At 38.4% G+C, this 25,301-nt stretch overlaps 1 protein-coding gene across 4 annotated transcripts in view; it reads right to left on the reverse strand.

Moving 5' to 3' along the window:
* Window positions 1-25,301, reverse strand: part of LOC122792228 (transcription elongation factor A protein 3-like) — a 1,160,229-nt gene that overhangs the window by 763,137 nt on the left and 371,791 nt on the right. For all 4 annotated transcript variants that reach the window (XM_044059974.1, XM_044059973.1, XM_044059975.1 and 1 more), the window contains exon 5: window positions 3,320-3,391. In XM_044059974.1, the coding sequence (XP_043915909.1) occupies window positions 3,320-3,391 (72 nt within the window). The remainder of the gene's footprint in view (window positions 1-3,319; window positions 3,392-25,301) is intronic.

A 25,301-nucleotide genomic window follows, 5' to 3' on the forward strand; every position in this document is an offset into this window, starting at 1 on the left:
CCTCTTGGAGCCACTCCTGCAATAGGTCCCTCTTATGCCGCTTAAGGTCAGCATAGTGGTGCCTGACCTACTCACCAGTTCTGGGTATGCCAGTGGCACTGGTGAAGACACGGATGAGATGGACCCAGGCCTCCACCTTATATTGGGAGCCCTGGTACTGGCCCTGCAGCAGTCTCTGAGCATGGTCTTTAACTAGGAGTCCTGCCATGACCTTGGACTTCTGGTTGCACCAGGGCTGCACCTGGAAGCGCACACCTTCTCCCCTTACAGCCATAGTGCCTGCAAGGGGAAGCTACAGCCAGTTATGAGATGTATTCCCGCCTCTTGGGTTTAAGTAGGGCCGATTTCCCACACTTTTCTGTGATTGGCCGGTTTTGAAAAGGCTAAGCTATGGGCAAACCTGCTTAACTAGGGTTGGCAATGTTTAAAGGGGTATACCACTGGGCACATTGAGTTAGCTGGTCTACACATTGGTTACACCTCCCAAGCTGGCCTGTGCAATGCTTAGCATTGCTTACATTAGACTTTGCATTATATTTCCTTTTGGGCATTGATTTCTTGTTCATTGCATCTTATATATCGGCCAGTTATCCACGATTTATGTGTATGTACACTCTATGGGGTCCTTGTGTTTTATTGGGGACTTCTATTACAATTACACCTCACTTCTGGACTTACTGCTGTACTCCAGTTCACATATTTATGTTATGTATGGGTCATGGAACATATAACTGTATACTGATTCCTTTCACAGGTTCAGTTTGGTTTTGCTATGGTGAGGACTTGTTTGCTGATACCTTATTCTTCTGTACTTTTGTGATGGCTTGGTGGTTAACTACTGTGACTATGGTGTATGGGATCCTGGGTTCTAGACCTGCATGGTTGTTTATTTTGTTGATGGCCAGAACAAGGGCCGTTGCATACTGAGTGATTAAGGCACTTTTGAGCATTTGTAAGCAGGTCTGTGCGACGGTAAGCACTGCTAACCTGCCTTTACATCTGCTTACAGAGAGTTAGCTTTACAATTGCTTAACCAGTGTAGGCATTGCTTACCGCCGTGCAAATGGGCTTATGCCTGCTAACTAGTGCTTAAATATGCTTACTACTGCTTATTTGTGCTTAAACCTGCTTACTAGTGCCTTATTCATTATGACACTGACACCTCACATGTGCATTTACTGCAGTACTCCAGTTCATAAAAATATGTTATTTAGTAGGTTATGCAACATAAATATTACTACTAACGTGCTTTGCCATGGAAAATGGAATCTGCTGCAGTGGAACTCAAACCGTGAATGCCTGCTCGTAAGGCGAATGCTCTGCTCACTACATTAGTGCTAAGCTGCTTCATTTGTATATATCTTCCTTGTTATCCTCTTCAGCCATTTAAGCTACATTAACCATAGCTCAGCGATGGGCACACCCGCGCACCTACAGTTAGCTTTAATCAGATTAAAAAAATAAAAATAAAAGGGTTTCTTCATTTTACTTATATATACTGTTGCTGTTGTACACATGGGGAACTGTTGGTGGAGATATGTGGACCTATGAGTGGTCTCACTCATTTCTTACCCCTTTCTGCTATTCTGCATTGTGGGGGTATGTATATTCTGAGGGCTCTGCTCTCAGACACACCCCCTGCACTCTTACATGCTCCATGTAAGATTAGGAGCTCAGGCAGCGTGCCTCATTATTATGCATGGCGTGCTGCCGTCCTGCTCCTAAACGGTCGCTTCCGTGCAGGACTAAGCTAGTCCTGCATGGAAGATTAGTAAATCCGGGGGAATATCATTTAGAATTGTTTTCAGGAAGGTTTATTACGTTACAGTAGCACTTTTACAACATAAATAACTTTATTCATAAAGCAAACTAGTTGCAGTAACATGAAAACTTTCACAAGCAGAACCACCATGAACAAAAAAGGAAACAAATTTGTGTTTTTATTACTTTAAATGTAAAAACCCACTAAAACACTGACTACACACAAAAATATAGGTTTCATCTTGCCAGCCGTCACATGCATTTGCCATGCTGATTGCAAAGGAAACCAAAAGTACAGTTTAACTGGTATGTTAGCACAGCAAACTGGAACCTGTGTTGTGGGGGGATGATAGAGCAATTTGCACATGCAGAACAGCCAGTCCAGACAGAATCGCAGTCACTGGAGCAGTGAGCCGAGGGGTAAAGGGGCAGATAGAAAGTATTATAGGTTCATAGGTTCATAGGTAGGTACTAGGCTATTGGCCCTAGGGCCTATATAAGCCTAGCCAAACAGTACCCTGGCTTTTGCCACCCAAGAAAATTATTTTCCTGTGCCCCTGTCAAGCAGAGCCACAGAAGTGATCCCTGGGGTGAATTTCCTATTTCCCATCCAATCATCAAGATTTTCCTTGAAGAGTGCTAATGAGGAGATTTGTCTGATATAGATAGGTAGTTTGTTCCAGAGTATGGGAAGTCTCTGGGACAGGAATCTATTGATTTATTGTGGCTAATTTGCACAGCATGTTCCAAACAAAACTACATTTCACTGCTAGCAAATAAAACACAAGAAAGACAACACATGCAGATGCACATAGTATGGGTTCATCTGTAGACGTGGGGCTCCATTGGAACAAACAAGCTCAAATGGCCTAAGATGAGCCCTGCATGGGCAATGCCACATGCATAAAATATGTAACTGTATGTCATGAGGATATAACTTGAAATGTGTGAGGCTGATTTATTAGGCTTCAGAATCATAACAGCCTGACAGATTGAAAGTCACAGTGTGTACTCTTTATATGCAGTGAAAGATTGCAGGCAGGAAAATTGTACCGTCATCTCTTTTACGCCAAGGGAAATATATTTACATTCCAGTGCCAGACTTCATTAGCCTACTATCACCGAGTTAGTTGTTTCCTTCCTACATGCTAGCTCAGGATTGTCTGTTTCACAAGAAGGGTATCTGTATCAAAGCACTCAATAGTTTGCTGCATGTTTATGTTTAGCACATCTCAACCATTGTGACGTAATACAATATTATCATCTGACGATTGGGGCAATATAAAAGTACTGGCAGGCTTAGTAAGTAAGCAGAGAATGAAAAATGGAAGAAGACTTTTGAAGAATTACTACTTCACACAGAATATGTAAGGTAGATTACAGACATTGCTGAATGCCTAGCATTACACTACAACACTGGTGACTTGTGTCAAGCAAATGGGTTTTACTCACTGACAAGTCTGAATTAAACCAATTATGGAAGACTAAAAAGATACACAATAATGCTTAGACATCAGACATTACAGTACGGCTGCTTCTTGTGTATTTGTCAACTTACCTCTCCTTTTTGGGATTTTTGCTATGCTTTTTTGGAATGGTTGATGATGTAGAGGTTTTGCTGTTAGGTGATCTGAAATTTGCAAAGAGTGATTTGTCATTATTCACGTTGTGTTCAACAGTTTTATACTTACTGTACATGCATCCATGCAATATTGTTTAGAAGAAGTAAGTATAAATGTAAAGATAAATCTACATTGAGGTGAAAACTCAGTTTTTACTGAATGATAACTGAATGATAACTAGAAGTTAACTTGAATGATCCTGATGGGATGCAAGGTTTCTTTAGTAGGTGCATATTACAGTACTATCATGAATTGGGGCAATGGCTGAAATACATGGTCACATTAAAATATTATTTTTTTTCTGTTTTATTTCAGAAGTTGGTAAAGCCCAACAATCCCCACAGTTATGTAACTCCATAGTCTATGCACATTGGACACAGTAAAATATCCCTCTCAAGAAAAAGCAAGTGTGAGAGGCAAATTTATTTCTATGACAACTGAGTCTGTCACAAATAACATCATCTGAATAGCATTCAGTGCGTTGTAGTTCAAGGATAAGGAATGCCACCATTTAAGGTAATCCTATGAAAGAAGAGCTGAAAGCAAAATCAGGATTGCCACCTGCCACCTCATGAAAACAATGGCCTTCATAAATTGTAAAACAGATTATAAAATTCCAGTAAAATTTGATTTGTAGCCTGTCTGAATATAAGATATGAAAGAGTAAAAGGTTACATACAATGCATGTACCATTTAATTTAGTTATACTTTCATCATCATTACATCTTATTACTCAAAGACAACATCTATTAACTCCAAAATTATAAAGCTCCATTTTATTTACTCTGCCACTAAATATCTACTTTTCTCAGGCACTTCCATTACAAATTCACATATAGGTCACACAAAGTGACAAGGTTTATTTGGCTTTTCTGCAGTTTGTTTTATAGCTTCCTTTTTCAGATATTACTGCTCAGATCCCCAAATTCTGTTAACCTACCCCCCTCCCAGTCTAAATCAATGGGAAGTGCCATCAAATATGAGCTATTAGTTCTTGCCCCATTTCATATGTCATTGAAAACTGAGAAGAGACTCCCATAAACTGCTTTTAAAGAGATGCTGATACACACAGATGCAAAAACTGAGAAGCTAAGTGATGGAACTATTGCTACTCGGCATTTTGCACCAGTTGAGACAATTTCTACATTACTGGCCATGGTTCCCAAAGGACACTGTTCTTCAAGGTGTACAAGCATATACCATCACAACCATGTATAGCCACCTCAACTATATTGTTCTCCTGACTTCATTGTTCCTAGCTATTAACCAGTTTACCTTGACTACCCTACAGAAACCATCTGTTTACTTTACAGGTCTGGAAAAAAAGATGGCCCACGTCGTTATTCAATTCTTCTCTAAGCAAATAATCTCTAAAGATGGAGTATCTTTCCGAAGTTCAGATCTCAACACAGTAAGCAAGATTATCACCACTACCTCCACTGTACCAAAATCTGAATTTGTTTACTGAGATCGTTATCATAAACAGCATACTTTTTATTTTTTAGTTGGGTAAACCCACAAGTCATAAGTACCTCTTTATAAGGGCACCCAGAAGTATTGTCTAGTTTGTGACTCGTTTAAACTCACAGAAAATGGAGACTGAGTAAATAAAACTGAAAGCTATAGGGCAAAGGTCACTACCAGCTCATAACCTTAAGCATCTGTATTAAACTGCCAGGCACTGTATGAAAGGAGATGCATACAGTGAAGTAAACTAGGCATATTAAATGAGAAAGTGAAATATGTAGCACATGGCATGCCCTTATTATGTTACAAACAGTAATAAATATCCTTGTTGTAGTACTAGTCATACCTAAGAACCTCACTAAACTACATATAGCAGGGTAGTGAAGTAGCCACAGAAATTACTGCAAAACCAAAAGAGTAAAAAGTTTTTTCAGACCATTAGAAAGTTATATGAAACAGAGCACAAAGTATCCCATGCATTTCATAAGAGTCCCTCACCATTCTGCTATTTAAATGGAATGTTAGACTGGTATGTATTCTTATACATGTCATCCACATCAGATTGTCAGACAAAGTATATAACAATCAAGGGTAGAGTTCTTAAACAACAAGATACTGATATACCAGAGCACTGCTAATGTGAAGTACAGAAAACTCTGCAAGTCCTAACCAAGGATTTCTCCTATGATAGGAGACACAACTGGCTCCACCCCGTGGCCTTGCTCCTTTTGTAAACTTCCTTATTTCACTGGGCCTTCCCGTAGAGAACTCACAGGTGACAGAAGCTGCCAAGGAAACTTTCGACTAATCAGATTTATGCCTCCCAGTTCCCAGTTTGGGCAAAGTGGCATCCTGTACCTCTATGCTCAGTCAGTGCACAAGTGACTCTGATGTATCCCAAACATCTGTGGGACTTCGGCCTCAGTTATTTCACAGTCAGGGTGCATGTACCAGCTAAGTCTGTTCATCATAATCCTGTGTTGACCAAGGCTGTGGTCCATTACTAATTGGGCCTGCAGTTCTGTAAAGGAGTATTGCAGCTCCCCTCTCTGTTAACAAGGCCATCCTAGTCAAGGGACTTGAACTTCATGACAGACAGTCTTGGTAATCTGACATTTGACCCTACAATCTCAGCAGGGCTGTTGTCTGTTGAAAACACTAGTTATGGTGCCTTGGCAACACAGTGACACAGGAAGTAGCACTGTAACCTCACAGTCAAAGGTTCCCTAGTTTGTTGGCTGGGGCACTTTCTGTGTGGAGTCTTTATGTACTCCCTGTGTCTGTGTGTTTTATTTTCCAGTTATTCCATTTCCTCACACTTTCCAAATACATGCAGTAGGTACATAGGTTACTCTAAATTGGAGTAACCTATTTACCTACTGCACGTATTTGGAGATTGGTAGGAAACTGGAGTGCATGCAGTAAATAAATATGTTAAAACTGCATGTGTGCGTGTGCGTGTGCGTGTGCGTGTGTGTGTGTGTGTGTGTGTGTGTGTGTGTGTGTGTGTGTGTTAGTTATAGGAAAAAAGATTGGCAATCTACTTCCATTCTGTAATTGACTAGTAAGTTGTCTGGTTAACAGTGGCTAACCATGTGGTCAGTAATGGAGTTTGTTGTAAGACAACAACACTGGATGAATGGACTCCTGATAGCTATTATCTCTGTGTCCTGTATCTTGAAGAAACCATTTCTGATTATTCACAATGATATAGCCAGGCTCAGAACTTATACTAACTTTCTCCTAAAGGTGGTTAGAGAGGTTTCTCTGAATCAATACACCAACCTCCTTGTTTTGTTGACACTATCAGATATCTGGCAAGAAAGGAAACTTTACAAGTTGTAATTTGCCAGTAGCTCAGGTACATCTTGGGGACTGTGCATAAGTTTAAACAAATGGACTATTTTTTTTTGTTCTTCACCCAAAATGATCTTTGTATGACAGAAGTCTGTTACTTAGTTATGTGAGTGTGAGAGGGATAACTAGACTGCAAACAGACAAAAAATTGAAAGTTCTATACATAGCATGATAGATCTGTGTTGTCTCTTTCCATCTGGTTCAACCTCTGTTGGGCTGTTGGATCCGAGACCAGCCATATCCTAATAACTTTAGTTCTCAAGGTCTGCCTCCTCTACCCATAATCCCCCACTCAACTAGGGTTATCTCAGATAGAGTTTGCCTGTCTCTGCAAAAGCTTCCATCACATAATCCCTGAAGAGATCACTAAGGACCCCCAACACAGGAGGAGAATAAACTTCCCCAACTCTGCCGTCCCATGATCAGGAGCCTCACCAACAAGGTGGGGGCAGTAGGAAGAAAGACCGAACCAGATGGAAAGAGACAAGACTAACCCTGGAAAAAACATTGCTCTTCCGTGTCTTTGGATTTCAAGCTTTCGCTTTTAAAGGGTCGATAAATCAGCGTTCACTGCTTTAAGTGTTCACTGATTTATTATAGATCCAATAAAACATGGCTAGTGCCTATATGTAAGGGTTGTACTTCCTAAAAAGCATGCTAGGACATGGCTAGTGCCCATATGTAAGGTGGTCTTCTCTAATACTTTGTGTGCCCTTCTCAAATTATTTTCCTGTAATAGATTTTAGACTTTTCATTTATTCATTCATACATACATACATTTAAAATTGCCCACGTTATCCACCTCAAGGCCTTAGGAAACCATAGGGAACTTTGGAACTCACTAAATACAAAATTAATCCCATGTAGAATGTCAGTCAATCACCAGGCACATGGACGCACTCACTCACATGTGGCATATACACGTCCTGGCATTTTGAAGGATCACTAATTGATCTATAACATGTCATTGGGATGCGAAAAGAAAAATGAACAGTAAAAGCCCATATGGACACAGGAAGAGCATGCAGACCCCAATAATCTGTTCTGTTGTAACAATGTTGCTACCAATACTCATCTAACTCTCTCCTGACTACTTCTATATAGTCTCATCAGTTATACCCAATACACTTCCCTGATCCCTCCTCTTCCAGCCTCAGCCTCTGCATTCCTTGCTCTTCCTTCTTGAAGCCTTAGCTTTCTGTAAATATACCATATATAACTCTCAACCTCTTAGTGCAAAATATCTGTACAAAAGCTAAAATACTGGGGGAACAAAGGCCCAAAAATAGGGACAGATTTTAAATATTGCTCTTAAAAACTTGGAAATTTGCAGGAATAATGGGTTTTATGTTAGCATGCATTTTCTTAAGGGTATTAAGTCTGAAACTCAAATGTGTGTCATTATTTATTGACTTCAATTGTGAATGACTTGCCAGGAAATCACAAATTTTATGAGGAAATGACAAATTATGAGACAAAAAATCTGGGCATTCTGCAAAAATCTAAACAGATGAGAGATCTAACATGCATTATGTTTTTCTGTTAGTACACTGAGATTTCAGTTAGCATTCAACTATTAAAGTAAAAAGGCCAATTACATTTCATTTAGCATTAACTCTTATAGTAAAAGGGCAGATTAAAAAATCATCAACTGTGGTATGATTAACTATATTGATTTACTAGGAAAAGATGTTAAAGATGATTGCCAGATATGTTTTATCAAGTGATGAAACAAATGTTGGTCATAACACTTTTGAAAATTAGTTATCTACAATGATTGAATTAATTCTGTTGTATAAAACAGGCACATCAAAGGAAACAGTTCCATCTTAGTGGAATACTGAGTTATATAAACTGAATAAGAAAAAGCTGGAACATACAACACATAAGAAATATCCTACATTACTGAATAAAGGGAATCTTAATAATATCAGATGTGAAGGGTAAGGTGTACAGAGAAGGAAAAATGTTAGTGTGTGCATTTCATTTCTAAAATGCTTTCATAACAAGATGGATTCCTGAATGTTAAGTATACATCTTATGATTTGCTACTTGCTTAATTTCTGACAGAGTACAAAATGTAAAAAGATTTGCCCAATGTACTAGTTTTATTATGGAATTCAGAACTCATGCCTAATATCAAAAGTCATAAACAAGCAGTCAGGAGATCTTAGCAAAATTAACTCTGTAGTGTTTATTTTGCATTGGTCAGTGGTTGTTCTATGATTGTTGCAATAATGTTGTATTTAATGAAAGGAAGTATAAAATATCAAGCATTCTGTAGTTTCGAGGAGACAAGACCTGGATTTCCTAGTCTTCCACATAAGTGTTTCTTTTTGCAGTAAAGGAGATTGTTATTCTCAGCTGAATTGTCTCATGTGAAAGTTATTTGGTACCGTAACAGTTTATTACCTTATCTACTCAGACTTCTGAGCTGTTTGTGTGATGCTTAATTAGAAATTGCCACTAGGCCCAAAAGAGACAAGTTTTCAGTCAGGCAAGTTTATGGTGTACAAATACGCAATTTTAAAATCTCGGCAGATTCTAAAGTCTCTACAGATGTTGTTGCTGTTTTTCTTTTGGCTTCTCCCAGTTAGGGGTCACCACAGCTGAACTCCAATCTGCTAATGATTGGCAGTAGATTTTTACAATGCCAGGTTGACGCCCAACCTTCAACAAAGACACGCCCATTCACACATGTCTTTCGAACGCTACTCGACTGCAGGAAGGACATGCAGACTCCACACAGAAGGCACTCCAGCTGAGAATCGAACAGGAGAACCTCTTATTGTGAGACAACAATGCTACCGCTGCACCACCACGGCTTTACTAAAACTTTCTTCATTGGTTTTAATTGAATGTGAGCAAGTAAGTTGTATACATCTGGGAACTAGGATATGTGTGTATTTACTCATGTTAACAGCATTAAGCTATTTAATTGTGTGCTAGTGGACTTTAATCGATAGATACAAACACTGAGTATTCTTATCAGAAGGACAGAGTATCTTTCTCAGGAGTGTGTGCAGGTTCTAATCAAATATAAAGAAAAGGAACAAAGAGGATTTCTACAATGTGAATGTGATCGACCCTAATTATAGCAACATATCCATCCCTTTGGTATTAGAGTGGGTTTTTATAATGGGCACCAGTGCAAGTTGTTTAAAAGAGCAGGAGTATGGGACTCCAGGCAGGTATACGTTTAATATGTATAGAACAGATAGCTGTAATTACTTGCTAAAATGCTCTGAGCTCACTAAAAATTATAGCAATTTACAGTTTCCAGAAAAAAAAAGTACTTTTGATAATAACAATTTTAAAAAATATAAAAAATAAACTAAAACAAAAAGGTAATAAGGTACTGGCCTGTTGCTGGTCAGCTTTTAATAACTGGCAAGAAGAATCTAAAAATAAGGAAAGGGAATCTGCAGTTAGAAGCTTAAAGTTTAACTCAGCTAATAAAAGAGTAAATTCATTCCAAAAATGTGCAGATGAGAAATCCCACTTCTGGGGTATGTGTCCACTAAGACAGATAGAAAAATTATCAGTCACACATCCAGAAACATCGGATAATGACTAGCCTCATAATGTCCTGCGCTCCCTCCACCTTATGCACTGAGTTTTAGTACACTGTTAATGCTGATACAATCGTTGAGCAGAACTGTAACTGAGGTATTGTACAATTTGCTACATTAGGTTTTTGCTGCAATAAATTTATCTCTAGCTTCTTTTTGTTTCATTTTTATGTAATTTAGTCAAGAATTATTATTGTATGCACACATTTTTTCAATGCATTTTTTTATACACTTTATACCTACGATATTTTTATTATTGCTTTTACATGGCATTTGCTTGCACTACATGAATACGAGTTTTTATTGCTCTATTATATATGATAGGGCAATGATTTTGTTCTAAGTTATTGGGGAACACAGGGTTAAGTATTTCCTATTTTTCATGTGAATCACTGATATTAAGTAGTACTAATGAACTATTTAAGGAAGGAAATTGGTTTGATTCATTGTTCTGAGGAAGCCTGGTATTTCACTAGGTGAAAGCACTTAACTATACCTTCTTGTGCATTTTCAACTGTTTTATCATGTTTTACTACTGGAGTTTTAATTAAATTTGTACCAAGTGCACAGTCCTGCTTGCCTTGGATTTTAACTACAGTAATTTCCCTTGGTACCAAGTGACCTGGATAGTCCTTTTGTCAATGAACCAGTGCAAAATACATTTTTCCCATTTCTTGTGGACACAGGAACTACTAGATCTATGATTGCTTAAGCAAATGCTGAACACCTTCTACTTTTTAAACACATGATCTGGGGTGTAGATGTGTCATAGTTCCTTTATATTATCCAGAAACTAATCCTGTTCAAACTGGTTCACTAAAAGATCACCATGCTTTTAGGGTAGTAAATGCTGTCCCCCTAAATCTGTTATGTAGAAATTTACAATGTAAACCTAGATATATAATTTATTGCATACCTGATGGACTATTTTTAGATGCTGTTTTTGCTATTATAATGTTGGAGAAAAATGGAAAAAAATGTGGCATGGAAGAATTAAATGTTATCTCTCTGCAGCTCCAGGCTACCCATGAAAATGAAGTAGGGCTCATAAAGGACTCAGAAGTTGTGTATATAACACTAAAACCTTGTGAGCACCTGCTTATGGTAGTTTAGTATCCTTTGTTGGTAGAAGCAGGGGAAATAAATTGAACCTTTATTTCTGCCTTGTTACAGCAAGATATCATTGTCCCAACTCACAGTCCCTAAAATACTCCTATGTTATCTGTTTAGAAACCAGGAAAAAGTACCTATAGGTCTGCTCAATTTTTATGTGCAGTGAATGCTGTGTTAGTACTGACATTATCAGTTGCTCCTAATCCTGCAACAATACTGATTTCTGTTCCTTCAGATGCCACAACCTTCTCAGTGATGAATATTTCATCTACTTTCTTTTCCATTCCTGTACATCCAAATAGTCAATACCTGTTTGTATTTACATATAAAGGACAACACCATACTTAGACTTTACTACCTCAAGGGTATGTAGAATCTCCCAATCTTTTTCTAGAGAGATGAAAAAAAATTAGATAAGATTAAGTTTCCTTGTTGGTCTGCTTTGATTCAATATGTAGATGATTTGCTTTTATCTTCAAAAACTTCACATGACTGTAGACAAGATGGGTCTATATCACATTGTCAAAAACAGAAAACATCAAACACCTCTGCATCCATCCATATTCATCGAACTCTGAATCCATCGAATGATCATTTCCCTGAAGTTTTTCTCATGGTAAGTAAAGACAGAGGACTCTGAGAAAGAAGGTGGATAAGCAATGGCTGCAGTTGCTTTCTGGACCTTTTGTGGCACCATCCATATGGTCGACTAGTAGACCCACTAAATTTTCTAAATCATTTGGTAAAAACTATCATCAGCCTTTCCATCTGTGCAAAAATGCATTAATAAAATAGATTTCCACTTATTGGTATGCCTCTCATCTATCAGAAGTTGTTCAACATTTTGTAAATACCTGTGCAGTTTGTTTAGAACATAATATCTAAATCAATACCTGCACCTGTTAGGTCACTGAAAAAAAACATTAGGGACAATTCTATTTTTGTTTTTTTTTTGTTTTTTGTAGTGGGACTTTACTGAACTCCCTTAGGAGCAGAAATTCAGATACATACTAGTTGTGGTTGACATTTTTTTCTGGATGGATAGAAGCAGATCCTTGTGTAAAGAATGATGCACACACAGTAGCAAAAACATTTTTAACTGATCCAGTTCTTGTATTTAGTGTTCCCTGCTGCATACAGTCCAATCAAGGCTCTCATTTTACCTGTCAAGTGATATAGCAACTTAAGATTTTTGAAAATTAAATTGCAAGTCCATTGTCCATATAGACCACAGGCTTCTGGGAAAGTGGAAAGAATCAATCAAACAATACAAATAAGATTAGCTAAAGTTTGTGAGAAAACTAGTTTTAAATGACCAGAAGCATTAGCTTTAGCTGTATTTGGTTTTGGTGTTAAAAGTTCAGTTAATACTCCTAGAAAATTGTCCCCTCATGAAATCTTCATGGGCAGACACATGAGAATGCCTGCTACCCCTCTCCCTAACAACTTAGAATTGTAAGATATTGATGAAGCCATACTTTTATATTGCAAATTTCTGTGTTATATTTTGCAGAAATACCATAGTGTCATTCTGCATGCAGTCCATTGACCCTCAGAACAGGACCATCATGGCCTAAAGCCTGTAGACTTTTTATACATCAAAGTGCATTCCCAAAGAAACTCACTTAGCCTCAAGTGTAAAGGACCATACTTGCTTTTACTCACAACAGCTACTGCCATCTGCTGTAAGGGCCTCCCACATGGATCCGTGTGCTGCATGTCAAGAAGACCCTCCTTTATGACGAGTACAGTTGAGATACTATTTATGTCAGACCACATGAACCAGTAGAACATATTTCCAGTAGAACAAGGTGAAAAACCAGGGACATCCTTCCAACTGGAAGTGACAGACACTGACATTTTGCCATCCAAACCAGATCTGGAACCAACTATGAATTATTTGACATTCAACTAAATTCCACATCTGTCATCCAGATTGCATTTGGAACCGAATGAAGTTAAGTCACACCTTTTACCAAATCAGGAAGTTAAATTGTGCAATTCTGTTACCTCATCATGGTCTTATTCAAACTCCTGCGATTCTTCTTCAACATCAGCAATATTTTTTCTTGCTTCTATTTTCAGCATCACAAGTTCTTCCCAACTTTTGGACACCAGTTTAGGCATTGCCTTATCTATCCAATGTTCCTTTTCAAAGTCATCTGCAATCGATACCCTTGGTAAAGTCTTTTTGGTGATGGATTCCATAAGAACTATGGACAACCAACTGAACATCCTTGTTTTCAGTTTCTTCAAACCCTCTCTAGCCCCAACATACTAGTTGTTCACTTTGCTAAAATAAAATCAGTCATTAAGTTAGAAGTGAATCAAAGACACCTGAAAAACATACTAGATTTAATACTTTTTCTGTTGTTTTGCATACTTGTATGCATACTCTCAGTGTTAGCAACTGCTGGGAGTGTACACACATTCCTACTGCAAATGATGGTGGTATTCCACTGATTCCTATATCAGTGACTGATTCAGAGCTTTATACTACATTTTGTCTTGTTTTTTTGTCATAAAAATGGAACTGTTTTCACTGGAATTATTGCTTGCAATTTCACCTCCAAAATTTATGATGGGCCTGGAGGCCAGGGCATGGCAGCACTGCACGAGTATTGCTACATTTGTGGAAATCAAATTTACACCTGGTTACTTACAGACTGGAATGGTTGTTCTTATATAGGACATGTTATTCCAGTGATATGACATTAGAGCTGTTTTACTGTAAAGAAGGCTCCATAATGCTCATCACAAGAAAAACAGTAAAAACATTCATAACCCAGTTGAAAAGATAGATGCCTTCTCAGTTTATCATCATGTTGTACAAAAAATGCTTTTAAAGGGCTTCCTCACATGAACCTTGGTGAAAGTATCATTGGAGCAGTTATTACATCTGATTATGAGGCAGTGAAGTGCATCTGGGAGCTTAGAAAGATATCTAAGCTCCTGGAAATATTAAGTAATTCTACTTTTGAGACCATTAATTTGACAACCCAGGAATTGACTGCAATGTGCAGTGTGGTGCTACAGAAATGCATGATGCTTAATGTTATCCTTACTTCTAAAGGGGGGTACATGTGCATGCATTCAAGCAAAGTGTTGCTATTTTCTTCCTGGTAACACTTGTACTGTTCATAATCACCTAGAAATAATTCAGAAAGTCACTGAATTTTCACATGCCAAAGAAGCTGATTGTTCCCAACGGGCATGGTTAACCAACCTTTTACCTAGATAGGGAGGAGGCATTTTAAAGTTTTTTTTTCATGCTTATAGCTATTATAATCAGACTGTTAGGCTTTTATTCTTTTTATGGTAAAAGTGTGCATTTTAAATTATTAGAATCCAGAAAGAATGTCAGTCTGCATGTGCAAAACACTGAATCAATATCATTGACTACAAAAGATAAAAATCGTAGCACAACAGAAAATACAAATAAAGAGTTGCAAGATGTTAGTAAAATATGTGATATTATATACAAGGGATTGGGGGAATAAGAAAATACATATAGCAGATATTGTTTTACTGAAGATTATTTACAGTATTCAGATTGTATTTTTGTTCCATCAAGATCTGATCATGTTATCATTGCAAATAAGACTGTTTTTGAAACACCTATGTAGGGATTGTTCATGTCAGGGACAGAAAGAAACATGTGAAGAATGTATGATTGCTAGTGAAAAAAATCTCCATACATTTGAGAATTTCTAAGCATTCTCCAATCATAGAAATACATTATGGTTTGGGTGATGCTTTAGAGCATCAGATGAGGGAATGTGAAGGTTGAGTTGTACAGAAAAGGGAAAATGTTAGTGTGTGCATTTCATTTCTAACACGCTTTCATAACAAGGATTCCTGAATGTTTTTTCAGAATGCATCTTTATGATTTGCTGCTGACAGAGTAGGAAATATAAAATTATTTGTTATCTGCAGAAAGTTCTATTATAGAGCTTAGAACTCATGCCTGCCATGGAAAGTCATAAACAAGTAGTCAGGAAACCATAAATATATTAACAGAATCAATGGTCCTTATCAGCATGTGTGCTCAGGAAAGATCAATAATAACTTAATGACCTATGACCATTGCAAATTTGTTTAATATATACTATGAAAGCTCCTGTTGTGATAGAACTTACATAGATAGTCTAAATGTTGACATTATAGATGAGGCACCCTGTCCTCTGGATATGATAAGTAGTCTTTAAATACAATGAAAAAAAGTCCATAGCCATGAGCCTTGATATAGTTCCAGCAATATTATCTGTCAACTATTAAAAGCACTTTATTTTCGATATAATATCCTATGTTCATACATTTCTGCAAACAGTAACTGTTCTAAACTCATGGAAATTTTCCACTGTTATTCTAGTTTACAAAATGGATAATAAATAGCAAGTTGAAAATTGCAGACCAATTACCCTTATGTCTTTTCTTGGCAAATGCTTTGAAACTGGGTTGATAGAAAATAATAGTACTGTTATTGCATCACTGGACATTGACCAACATAGATTTACAATGGGTAGGTCTATCATGATAAATCTGATAACCTTTTACTATCAAATAATTATGGCATTAGACAAAGAATTATCATGTTGTATAACTTACTTGGTCCTTGCAAGGGCCTTTAGTTTTCTCCCCCACCATATTATCTACAGTTCTCTGTTAGGCTAAGAAAAATTGATACTGAATTAGATGGGTCATGTCATGGCTAACTAGAAAGTGTCAATGTGTTACTCTACAAGATGCACTCTTTGACTATCTGCTAGTTAATAAAGGTGCACCTCAAGGTTCTTTCCTTGGACCCTTATAATTTAACATTGTAGGCCAGTTTCCAAAAGAAAGTCATGGACAGCGCAGCACACTGAAGGAACACATCAGCACACCAGCGGCAGATGCAGTTCGATAATGTACCCTAAAACAAGAGCGAGTAATTATCTGTGCAGTGTGGGATAATTATGGACTCCACACATGCCCTCCAGATTCCAAAACACAATGGTCATGCCCAACGCAACAAAAATGCAACAAAGTACTTTGCTGACAACTTTCTGAAAGCACTCAGCAGAGGCCATATGTGCCGTATTTTAATACCACAATATTACAGATATTCCTAAGGAATTGTATGGAATTCACGAACATTACTTAAAAGAAAATGCAACTGGCATTTAATGCACTACAGCAGGCTGGGGTACTGAAAGCCATACTAGAGGATGATCTGCAAATGAATCCAAGAAGACATCCAGCCAGGTGCTGAGCCAGGCTACAGTTAAGCCACCTCTCTGACCAGGAAATAATTGATAGATATAGATTAGACAGAGAACTGGTGCAAGCTGTGTTCAGGAAGTGTGCACCCCACATGTATGCTCATAGCCTATGTGGTATCCCAGTACCTCTGAGACATTTCAGCAGCATATGGGAGATGTTGTTGGAGTGTCCAAGACAGCTGTCAGTTGCATCCTCTTACATCTTCAGGCAGCAATGTGAAACAAGGTAGATGAATATATCCACTTCTCAACAACAATCATGGAACAATGAACTGCCATGCAATAGTTCTATGTCATAGCCACCTTCCCCCATGTTAGTGGTCAGGATAGCGGTCATCATTGTAACTTCGCAGATATAGCTATTGCTACTATTCCATAATATCTGCTTTTAAAATATCTAGTCACCTTTGATATCCCTAAGCTCAGTGGGTTAAGCAAATAGCAAAATGGCTGGTCTTTGCCTACATGTAGGTTCAAATCACATTTTAGCCTGTTTTTGGAAATACCGTCAGTGATTCATGTAATATTGCACATCACATATGGAAGACTTAAGTTTGGTAATTTATAAAGTACAGATTTTCACACATCTGCCATGGCATTGGTTCAGTGATGCCAATAGTGCTTTAGCCACTGATGACTACACATTTCCCCGCAATCTGCAAAGCTTCTATAAACATCATACAGTATAATTCTGTATGTATGAATGCTGGCTAACACATACATTATTAAGGACTACATTACAGAAATCACAAAATTGTTTTATAATCCATGTGTGCTCTAATCACTTTCATGAATGTAAAACCAAAGCAGGTCAGCATGACTAAAATATATTTGAGTCTTGCAAACCCAATGCAAATACAAGAAGTATTGATCTGTAATCCTTATACTGGGTTATGGATGTAGGTTTGACACTGCATGTCGAGATGTTTGGTATTGAATCACACGGTTGTGCATTAATGCCATTAATGGCTTTTTCTTTTTCAAAATTACCTTCCAATGTTTTGTTTTGCAAACTATGACAGTTAAACTCAGTGTGCTGACATGTGCTACTGTTACAGGATGGAAAATGCATATTCCATCATTATTCCATAGTTTTACAACAGTGAGAAAGTATAATGTCGCCTATTTTGGATGACATCATGGCAATTCGGCATTTCCTATTGAACAACATATATGGGAGATCTATAATTATTTGGTAAGTTATGCAGTACAGATTTTTATACATCTAGCATGGACATGGTGCATTGACGTCTAGAGGACTTAGATCACTGATGACTATGCATATCTTCATTATCTTCACAAAGTGTCTAAAAAATACTTCTGTTAATAATGATGTATGTGTAAATGCTGGGTAATACATACATATATACATTACCTATACTGTTTGAATTACACAACATTATGTTATATTCCATTACTTGTTTCCATTGACTGCTCTCCTATATTATATGTGTATGTATTAAATCCCACATTTGAACAGTAATTCCTTTAACGTGTGCAGACAAATGTTTTATTGCAAAATATGACAGTTGGAACTCAGAACTTTTACAGTTGTGAATTATTGCTATGGGCAGTGTGATGACATGCAGTCACAATTGCATCGTTTGGTTCAAATCCATAGCACACTGCAGTACTTGCACATTGTTTTTACTTGTCATGCAATATGTGTGTCCACCCAGCAAACCAGTATTGCTCTTAAGTAAACCTCCTTTACTACATAGTATCTCCTGCTTATTTTACTAGAGCTCACAAAAGCATGGAGCCCTAGCCTGCATTCCAGTAGTGTTTTACTTGTATCCAGTGCCACCCGGCAAAGATAAGCACCTTTGATTGCAAAACTGCACTTGGCTTAAGTTACTTTGAGTGATTGCTTCTGTTTCCTGCTTTTATGTGTGCATTTCACTGATTTTTTTAATAAAAAATTGTTCTTCCTCTCTCTCTTACTGCTGTAAGACTGTCTTGAAATTGCTCTCAGCAAGGAATTTCCAGCTAGCTGTTTGATTGGTTTATTGTAGCACTGCACTTGTGAATCTCTTCTACTGTGTTTTTACAGTAGGAGGACTGGGTTTATTCATCTTGCGGCAGGACAGGAGATGCTTGCTTGGTTTGTCTGAGGTGGGGAATGCACAAAAGGACTCATAGTGTAGTCACTTTATTGGCCAGAGGGCTCATTAGATAGTCTTCTCTTTTTTCTGTGCTGCTATAAATTGTGTGTGTCTGTGTGGGTTAGCAGTGCCCTGTACAGTAGCAAACACCTAGAAAGCAAATTTTCCATGTAGAACAGAATATAAAATGGTACCTTGTAAAGCAGCAATATAGAACAAATACCTTGTGCACCAACAAGCTTAGAGCAGCTAGTGGGGTGTCAAGTGACAATACCTACAGATTTAGTAGAAATCAGTATTCTTTAAACATTAAAATTAGTGAAATTTAGTACTGTTTAGCATAATCTGTCCCAATGAAGTGCCCTTATTATATGTAATAATATCATAAAATATGTGCATTTTTTTTGGGGGGGGCAAATCACTGAGGACTGAAGTCACTAACACACATTTGAATTTTGGAGTTTATAACCTACAGAACATGCATGCTAACTTTCTAAGTTTATAAGAACAATATTTAAAATCTGTCCCTATTTCTTTGTCCCACCATTATTTAGGCTTTGTTCCAGATTTCTTGCACTAAGAGGTTGAGAGGTATGCCCTTAATAGCCTTCTAATCCCAATATTTTATATATATATATATATATATATATGTATATATATATATATATATATATATATATATATCTATATATATATATATATATATATATATATATATACACACACATATCTATCTCTCTCTCTATATATATATATATATATATATATATATATATATATATCAAATTATATATATATATATATATATATATATATATATATATATATATATATATATATATATATATATATATATATATATATACACACATACCCTTCTAGCTCACCAGTCAAAGGACTTGGCAGTATGGATATGCAGTTTCCTAACTTCTCTGTAGTCAGCTTCATTTACTGGCAACCACTTACTCCTTAAAGAAGCAGACACAGTATGCAGGAGGTATGCTTACACAGTGGCACTGAAGTCTAAATTCTTGCACACAACTGCTCATCAGGTTGTCTAAACCACACACACAACACCAACCTCACATAGCAGACAACACACATACAGTAACATATGATGAGTTACTTAGGAGTAATCTTCCTACACAATAAAGACTACCTAGACCGCCAATTGTCAAAACTATGCCTCAGCAAGTCCAAAGGCACTCAGGAAAAAGCGACACCTAGCACAGGGGTCAGCAGCCTTCACTATCAAAAGAGCCATTTTTGGCCCCTCTCCCACAAAATAAAATTCATCAGGAGCCACAAAACCTATTTGACCCCTAAAATGAAGATAACACAGCATATAAAATTGTATATATAGTTACTCTACTAAATATAATAGAACTAAGTTTATAAGAGCAATATTTAAAATCTGTCCCTATTTTTGTTCCCTTGTTGGGATTGTTTGATCATCTCAGTGTGTGTGTGTGTGTGTGTGTGTGTGTGTGTGTGTGTGTGTGTGTGTGTGTGTGTGTGTGTGTGTGTGTGTGTGTGTGTGTATGTGTGTGTTGTGTGGTAGAGTGGCCATTATTTTTCAAAGCTACAGGGAGCCACTGCAGAGGGGTGGAAGAGCCACATGCGGCTCCAGAGCCACACGTTGCAGACCCCCGGCCTAGCACCACAAATACTGTCTCTCTCAGTGGGGCCCCAAACACTAAATATCTAAGGCAAACAAATACACCTCCCAGGGCTCTTATCATATGGGACTCTATTGTAAGATATAATGATGTCCCTTTAAGAAGGAGAAGATAACTGTTAGTTGCTTTAGGTTGAACCAAGTTCCACCAGATCACATATGCACTCAAGTCACCACAGGTACCTGTATGTTTCCATCACAGTCCACGTAGGTGGAAAAGACCTGAGATGTACCTCCCTAGACTATATGAAGAGAGGCATTATGGAGCTTTTGACTATGTGTCTAAGGCTGGTATGAGCCCAGCACTGAGCAACATATTACCATCACTGAGGATGATGCCACAATATGAGCAAAATATGATCGATTTCAACAACTGGCTGTCTTTCTGTTGTCGTTTTAAGGGAATCCAAATATTTTTCAGTTTGGGAGGACATTGTTCAACAGACCAGATTGCTTTGCCAAGGATGGACTGCACCTTTCCCCTCTAGGATTTTGAATATTATCTAAAACTTTATCCACCCCCATAGTGCCATTTTAGGCAATGCCAAATGATAAACCCACTGACATAGCAAAATCAACTCAACTGAACCTCAAGGTGTTACGGCTCAGTGCCAGGAGCCTAAATAAAAAACAACACTCTCTCCAATCCCTCCTCACATTCAAGAATATAGTCATCTGAGCAGTTACCAATACAAGATTTAAAGCTGCAGAGAGTACCCCAGCAATGCAAGGTTTCAGTACCTTCCACACGTTTAGACCAGTAGCTGCATAGAGGAGGGCTAAAGGTGGAGGTGTCTTAATATACATTAGTAACAAACATACCTCTAGGATGGTCAAACAGGATGATGTGCTGGAGTTCCTCCACGTGCAGATCATCATAGGCAAAATCCCCTACCATACCCTAGCCAGCTATAGGTCACCCTTCATATTCCAAGAAGATCACAATGCATACTTGGACCTGCTTGAGGCACTTACCATCCAACCTAACACCCTACTCACGGGAGATTTTAATTATCCTTCTATAGACTGGGAATCCTACTTGGCCTCAAATCTACAGGCACAGAGATTTATGGACTTCATAAATATGAACACACTTGATCAAATAGTGAATACACCCACTAGAGGCTAGGCTCCAACATACTGAACCTTCTGCTCAAAAGTATGGGAGTATACTGCACCCCCAATGTCTTGCCTTTGCTGGTAAGGTCCAACAATAAAGCTGTCTCCTTCAAAATCAAAATCAACTCCATAATTCTATTAAAATCAGTAACAGTTAGTAACTCTTCCAAGGCAAATTACGTTTTATTTAATGATGGTAGTTCAAAATTCATTGCCCCTGCAAACTCTGAGAACACAGCAGCCTATGCTGAATTGTTCTCAGAAACTCTGGACAACCATGTCAATGGCTGCATAGAGGCTACTGTATCTACAAGGGGTAAGCCCAGGACTTACCCCAGAAACAAACTACCCTGAGAGCATCCCAAATTAAACAAGATATACCACCAAAGGAAAAAAAATATGGGAAAATCAGGAAGGATAATTCCCATAAAGATAAAAACTCTCACATCAAACTAAATTGACAACCGAGAGGGCTAATTAGATCAAGCAAAGCCATCTTTGAGGTTAAGCTAGCATCCCAGGTGAATGATAACCATAAAGCCTTCTACACCCATTTCAGAAACCTCAAGGGTAGTATACAGCAATGTACTGAACTGGGGATTAATGGTGTCACATTCACAGAGCCTGGCAATATAACAAACCTGTCAGCAGACAAATTCAGTTCAACTTTATCCCCTTCTCAATTCCAACTATCCTCCCAAAAATATCCTCAAACATAACCCCTCCAACTATAACTAGGGAGCATGTACTGGCTGCATTCACTAAAGCCAAGAACATGGCTTCAGTGGGCCCTGATAACACCCCAAGATGCCTCCTGAACAGTTTAAAAATACAACATATCAGGATCCCTGGAGTCATCATTTAACTATGGCCTTAAAACAGGCTTTGTTCCACATGAATAGGGGACTGCAATGGTCATCCCCTTCATAAGGGAAGACCATCAACATTCTGGAAACTACAGACTCATTAGTCTGACTAGTCTTATTTGAAAAGCTATGGAAAGAATTATCATGAAAATTATTGAAAAGGACATAAGAAACCACCAGACAGTGGACCCATCTCAGTTTGGCTTTGTCAAAGGAAGATCATAACTACTAAATTTAGAGGACTTCTTTGAAAAGGTCACTCAGGCAATGGATGAGGGATAATGATGCATACTGCTTTTCTAGATCTGGCTAAAGCATTTGATACAATACCCTACTGGAGCATTGTCAACAAATTTACAGAATTAGGTAGAAACCCCTTTATAACATGCTGGAGAGTTAGTTGGCTCACTCATAGGACCCATGAGTTTAGAAGTAGTGAAGCCACCGTCACAAAGAGGATGGAAAGCAGTGGAGTCCCCCAAGGCTCTGTGCTAGACCCACTCCTCCTTAGCACCTATGTCTCAGATATCAAAGACAATGACAAAAGCCTCTGGCTAAGCAAGTTTGCAGATGATTGCAAGCTTGGAGCAGTTGTTGAATTCCCCCAAGATGAGAACACCCTTCAGGAAAGTCTTACACACACAAATGCTCGGTGCCAAAGCCAGGGCTTAAAACTCTACAACACAAAATGCATTACAGTACCCTTTGGGAAGTCTGCTACCCCAGGTAACTATCTACCCCTGTCCAAGGGGGACACAGGTGGAACCCCCTGGGTGCATTTACAGTTACCCATCCAATCATCCATATTGCACTTGAAGAGGGACAATGAGGTGCTCTGTTTGACATAAAGTGGGAGTCTGTTCCAAAGGCATGGTAAGCTCCGGGAGACAAATCTGTCCCTCCAGCAGGTTCTATTAATGTCACATACCAAGTTAATGTCCTTAGAGTGAGTAACCTGTGTATCATTTGACTTATGAAGATGCAGCATTCCCAATAAAGCAGGGTCAGAGATTGTCTTGTATGCAAGTCTGGGATCACCTCAGAGCAGTCTGTATGAAACAGAATAAAGTGACAGTGATTTCAGATGATCCACATAGACAGATGCTGAAGATCGTGAACTTTTCTTGTGAGTAACCTTCGTGGTCCCTCCAATTGCTACAGGTGCTTGGAAAGGTACATACCAAAAGGGGCACTGTACTCTATTATTGGCCTGATGAGGGAAGAGTACAAGGTGGTTATAACTACTTTTTTTCTAGAGACAATGCCCTTACTTATGAAAGGAGCCATGTAGAATGCCCTTCTTACCACTGGAGACATAGTAGTCAAAGTTAAGGTCGCTGTCAACCTGTATGCCCAGGTCTCTCACCACCGAGTGCGTACTTAAGGTGTTGCTATTGATGTGGTAGTTAGCAGGAACATCACCCTTACTGAAAGGGATGATAATACATTTTTTTGCAGTGAGTATAAGGCCATAACTTTGGCACCAATCATTTGTTTGCGTAAAACCCTCTTGTAGGATGTTGACATCATTTGGAGATTCTATGACCATTCCCACTTTGCTCTTAGCAAAGTCTGTCAGCCACAGACCATTAGTTTTTGATTGCACTTTGGAGAAATAGAATCCAAACAGTACAGGTCCCAGGACTGACCCCTGTGGAACACCCCTGGTTACAGGTCTGATGTTGGAGGGGGATTCCCCTATTTTGACTATATGGGTTATATCAGTGAGCCAGTTAGTGACCCATCTAACGATATAAGGTTCGATACTTAGCTGGGTGAGTTTGTCAATGATGCCTGAGTGAGGGATAGTGTCAAATGCCTTGGCTAAGTCTAGGTAGGCTGTATACTGAGATTTCCCCTTGTCCATGGCCTTGGTGATTGTCTCAAAGAAGGCCACAAGGTTGTGTCCAAGGTAGTGAGAAAATCCTTCGATGTTGCTCAACGTATAAGCAAGGGCATGGCATCTAGGTCCTGAGAGATAATCATACCACTGTATCCGGCCCTTATCAGACCCATCATAAAGTATAATACCCCCTTCAATATGTAACTGACCAAACACATGCAGCAACTGGAACATCCACAATGATTCCTTACAAACAAATTTTATTTATTTATTTATTTACATTTGTTGACCAGGAGTGTCCGACAGGACGTAGGTCCATTTTCAGCGGAGGCCCGGGTAGAAAAGCTCCACAGTTAATATAAACAGACAGTAGTTACATTGGATTACATAGCGATTAACAATTTGATTAACATAGCAATTACTTACAAACATATTTACAGATGAAGAACATAGTACATCATTAGACAACTAGAATCTTTATCTGAGAAGTACATAACAGACATTAACAAATGTTACAATAAGAAGTTCCTCCTGTATAATAAGTACTAGGCTTATGAGAATCTGAGCTTGCTATAATCAAGGTAGTTAGTGGGATGGAAAGAAAGGTAGTGGTTGGATGGGGTGGGTGATATTAGAGTGGGAGTTGCAAGGGCATAGCCAGCATGTTTTTAGGTGCACTTTTAGTAAAGTTTTGAAGTGGGTGCATGATGGTACGGAGGTAATTGTGGGTGGGAGTTCCATAATTTGGCTATGGCGCAAGGGAATAGTGCTTCACCAGCAGAGTTATTGGCTTTAGTGATCTGCAAGTGATTTTTGTTGCTGGATCTTAGTGGTCTGGTGGTGCGATAGGGTTGGAGTAGATTCTGGAGGGATGAGACATTTAGTGGATGGTTTACTAGTTTGTGGGAGAGTGTGAGTTGATACCATTGAAGGAGGTGAGGGAGTTCAAGCCAGCCCAGTTCAGCAAGTGAGAGACAGTGGTGACTATGGTAGGATGCCCCTGTGGCGAATTTGGCAATTTTGTTGTAGCAGGT

This window comes from Protopterus annectens, chromosome 1.part2 (assembly GCF_019279795.1).
Source record: "Protopterus annectens isolate FY-2018-M chromosome 1.part2, PAN1.0, whole genome shotgun sequence".
Classification (NCBI taxonomy): Eukaryota; Metazoa; Chordata; order Ceratodontiformes; family Protopteridae; genus Protopterus; species Protopterus annectens.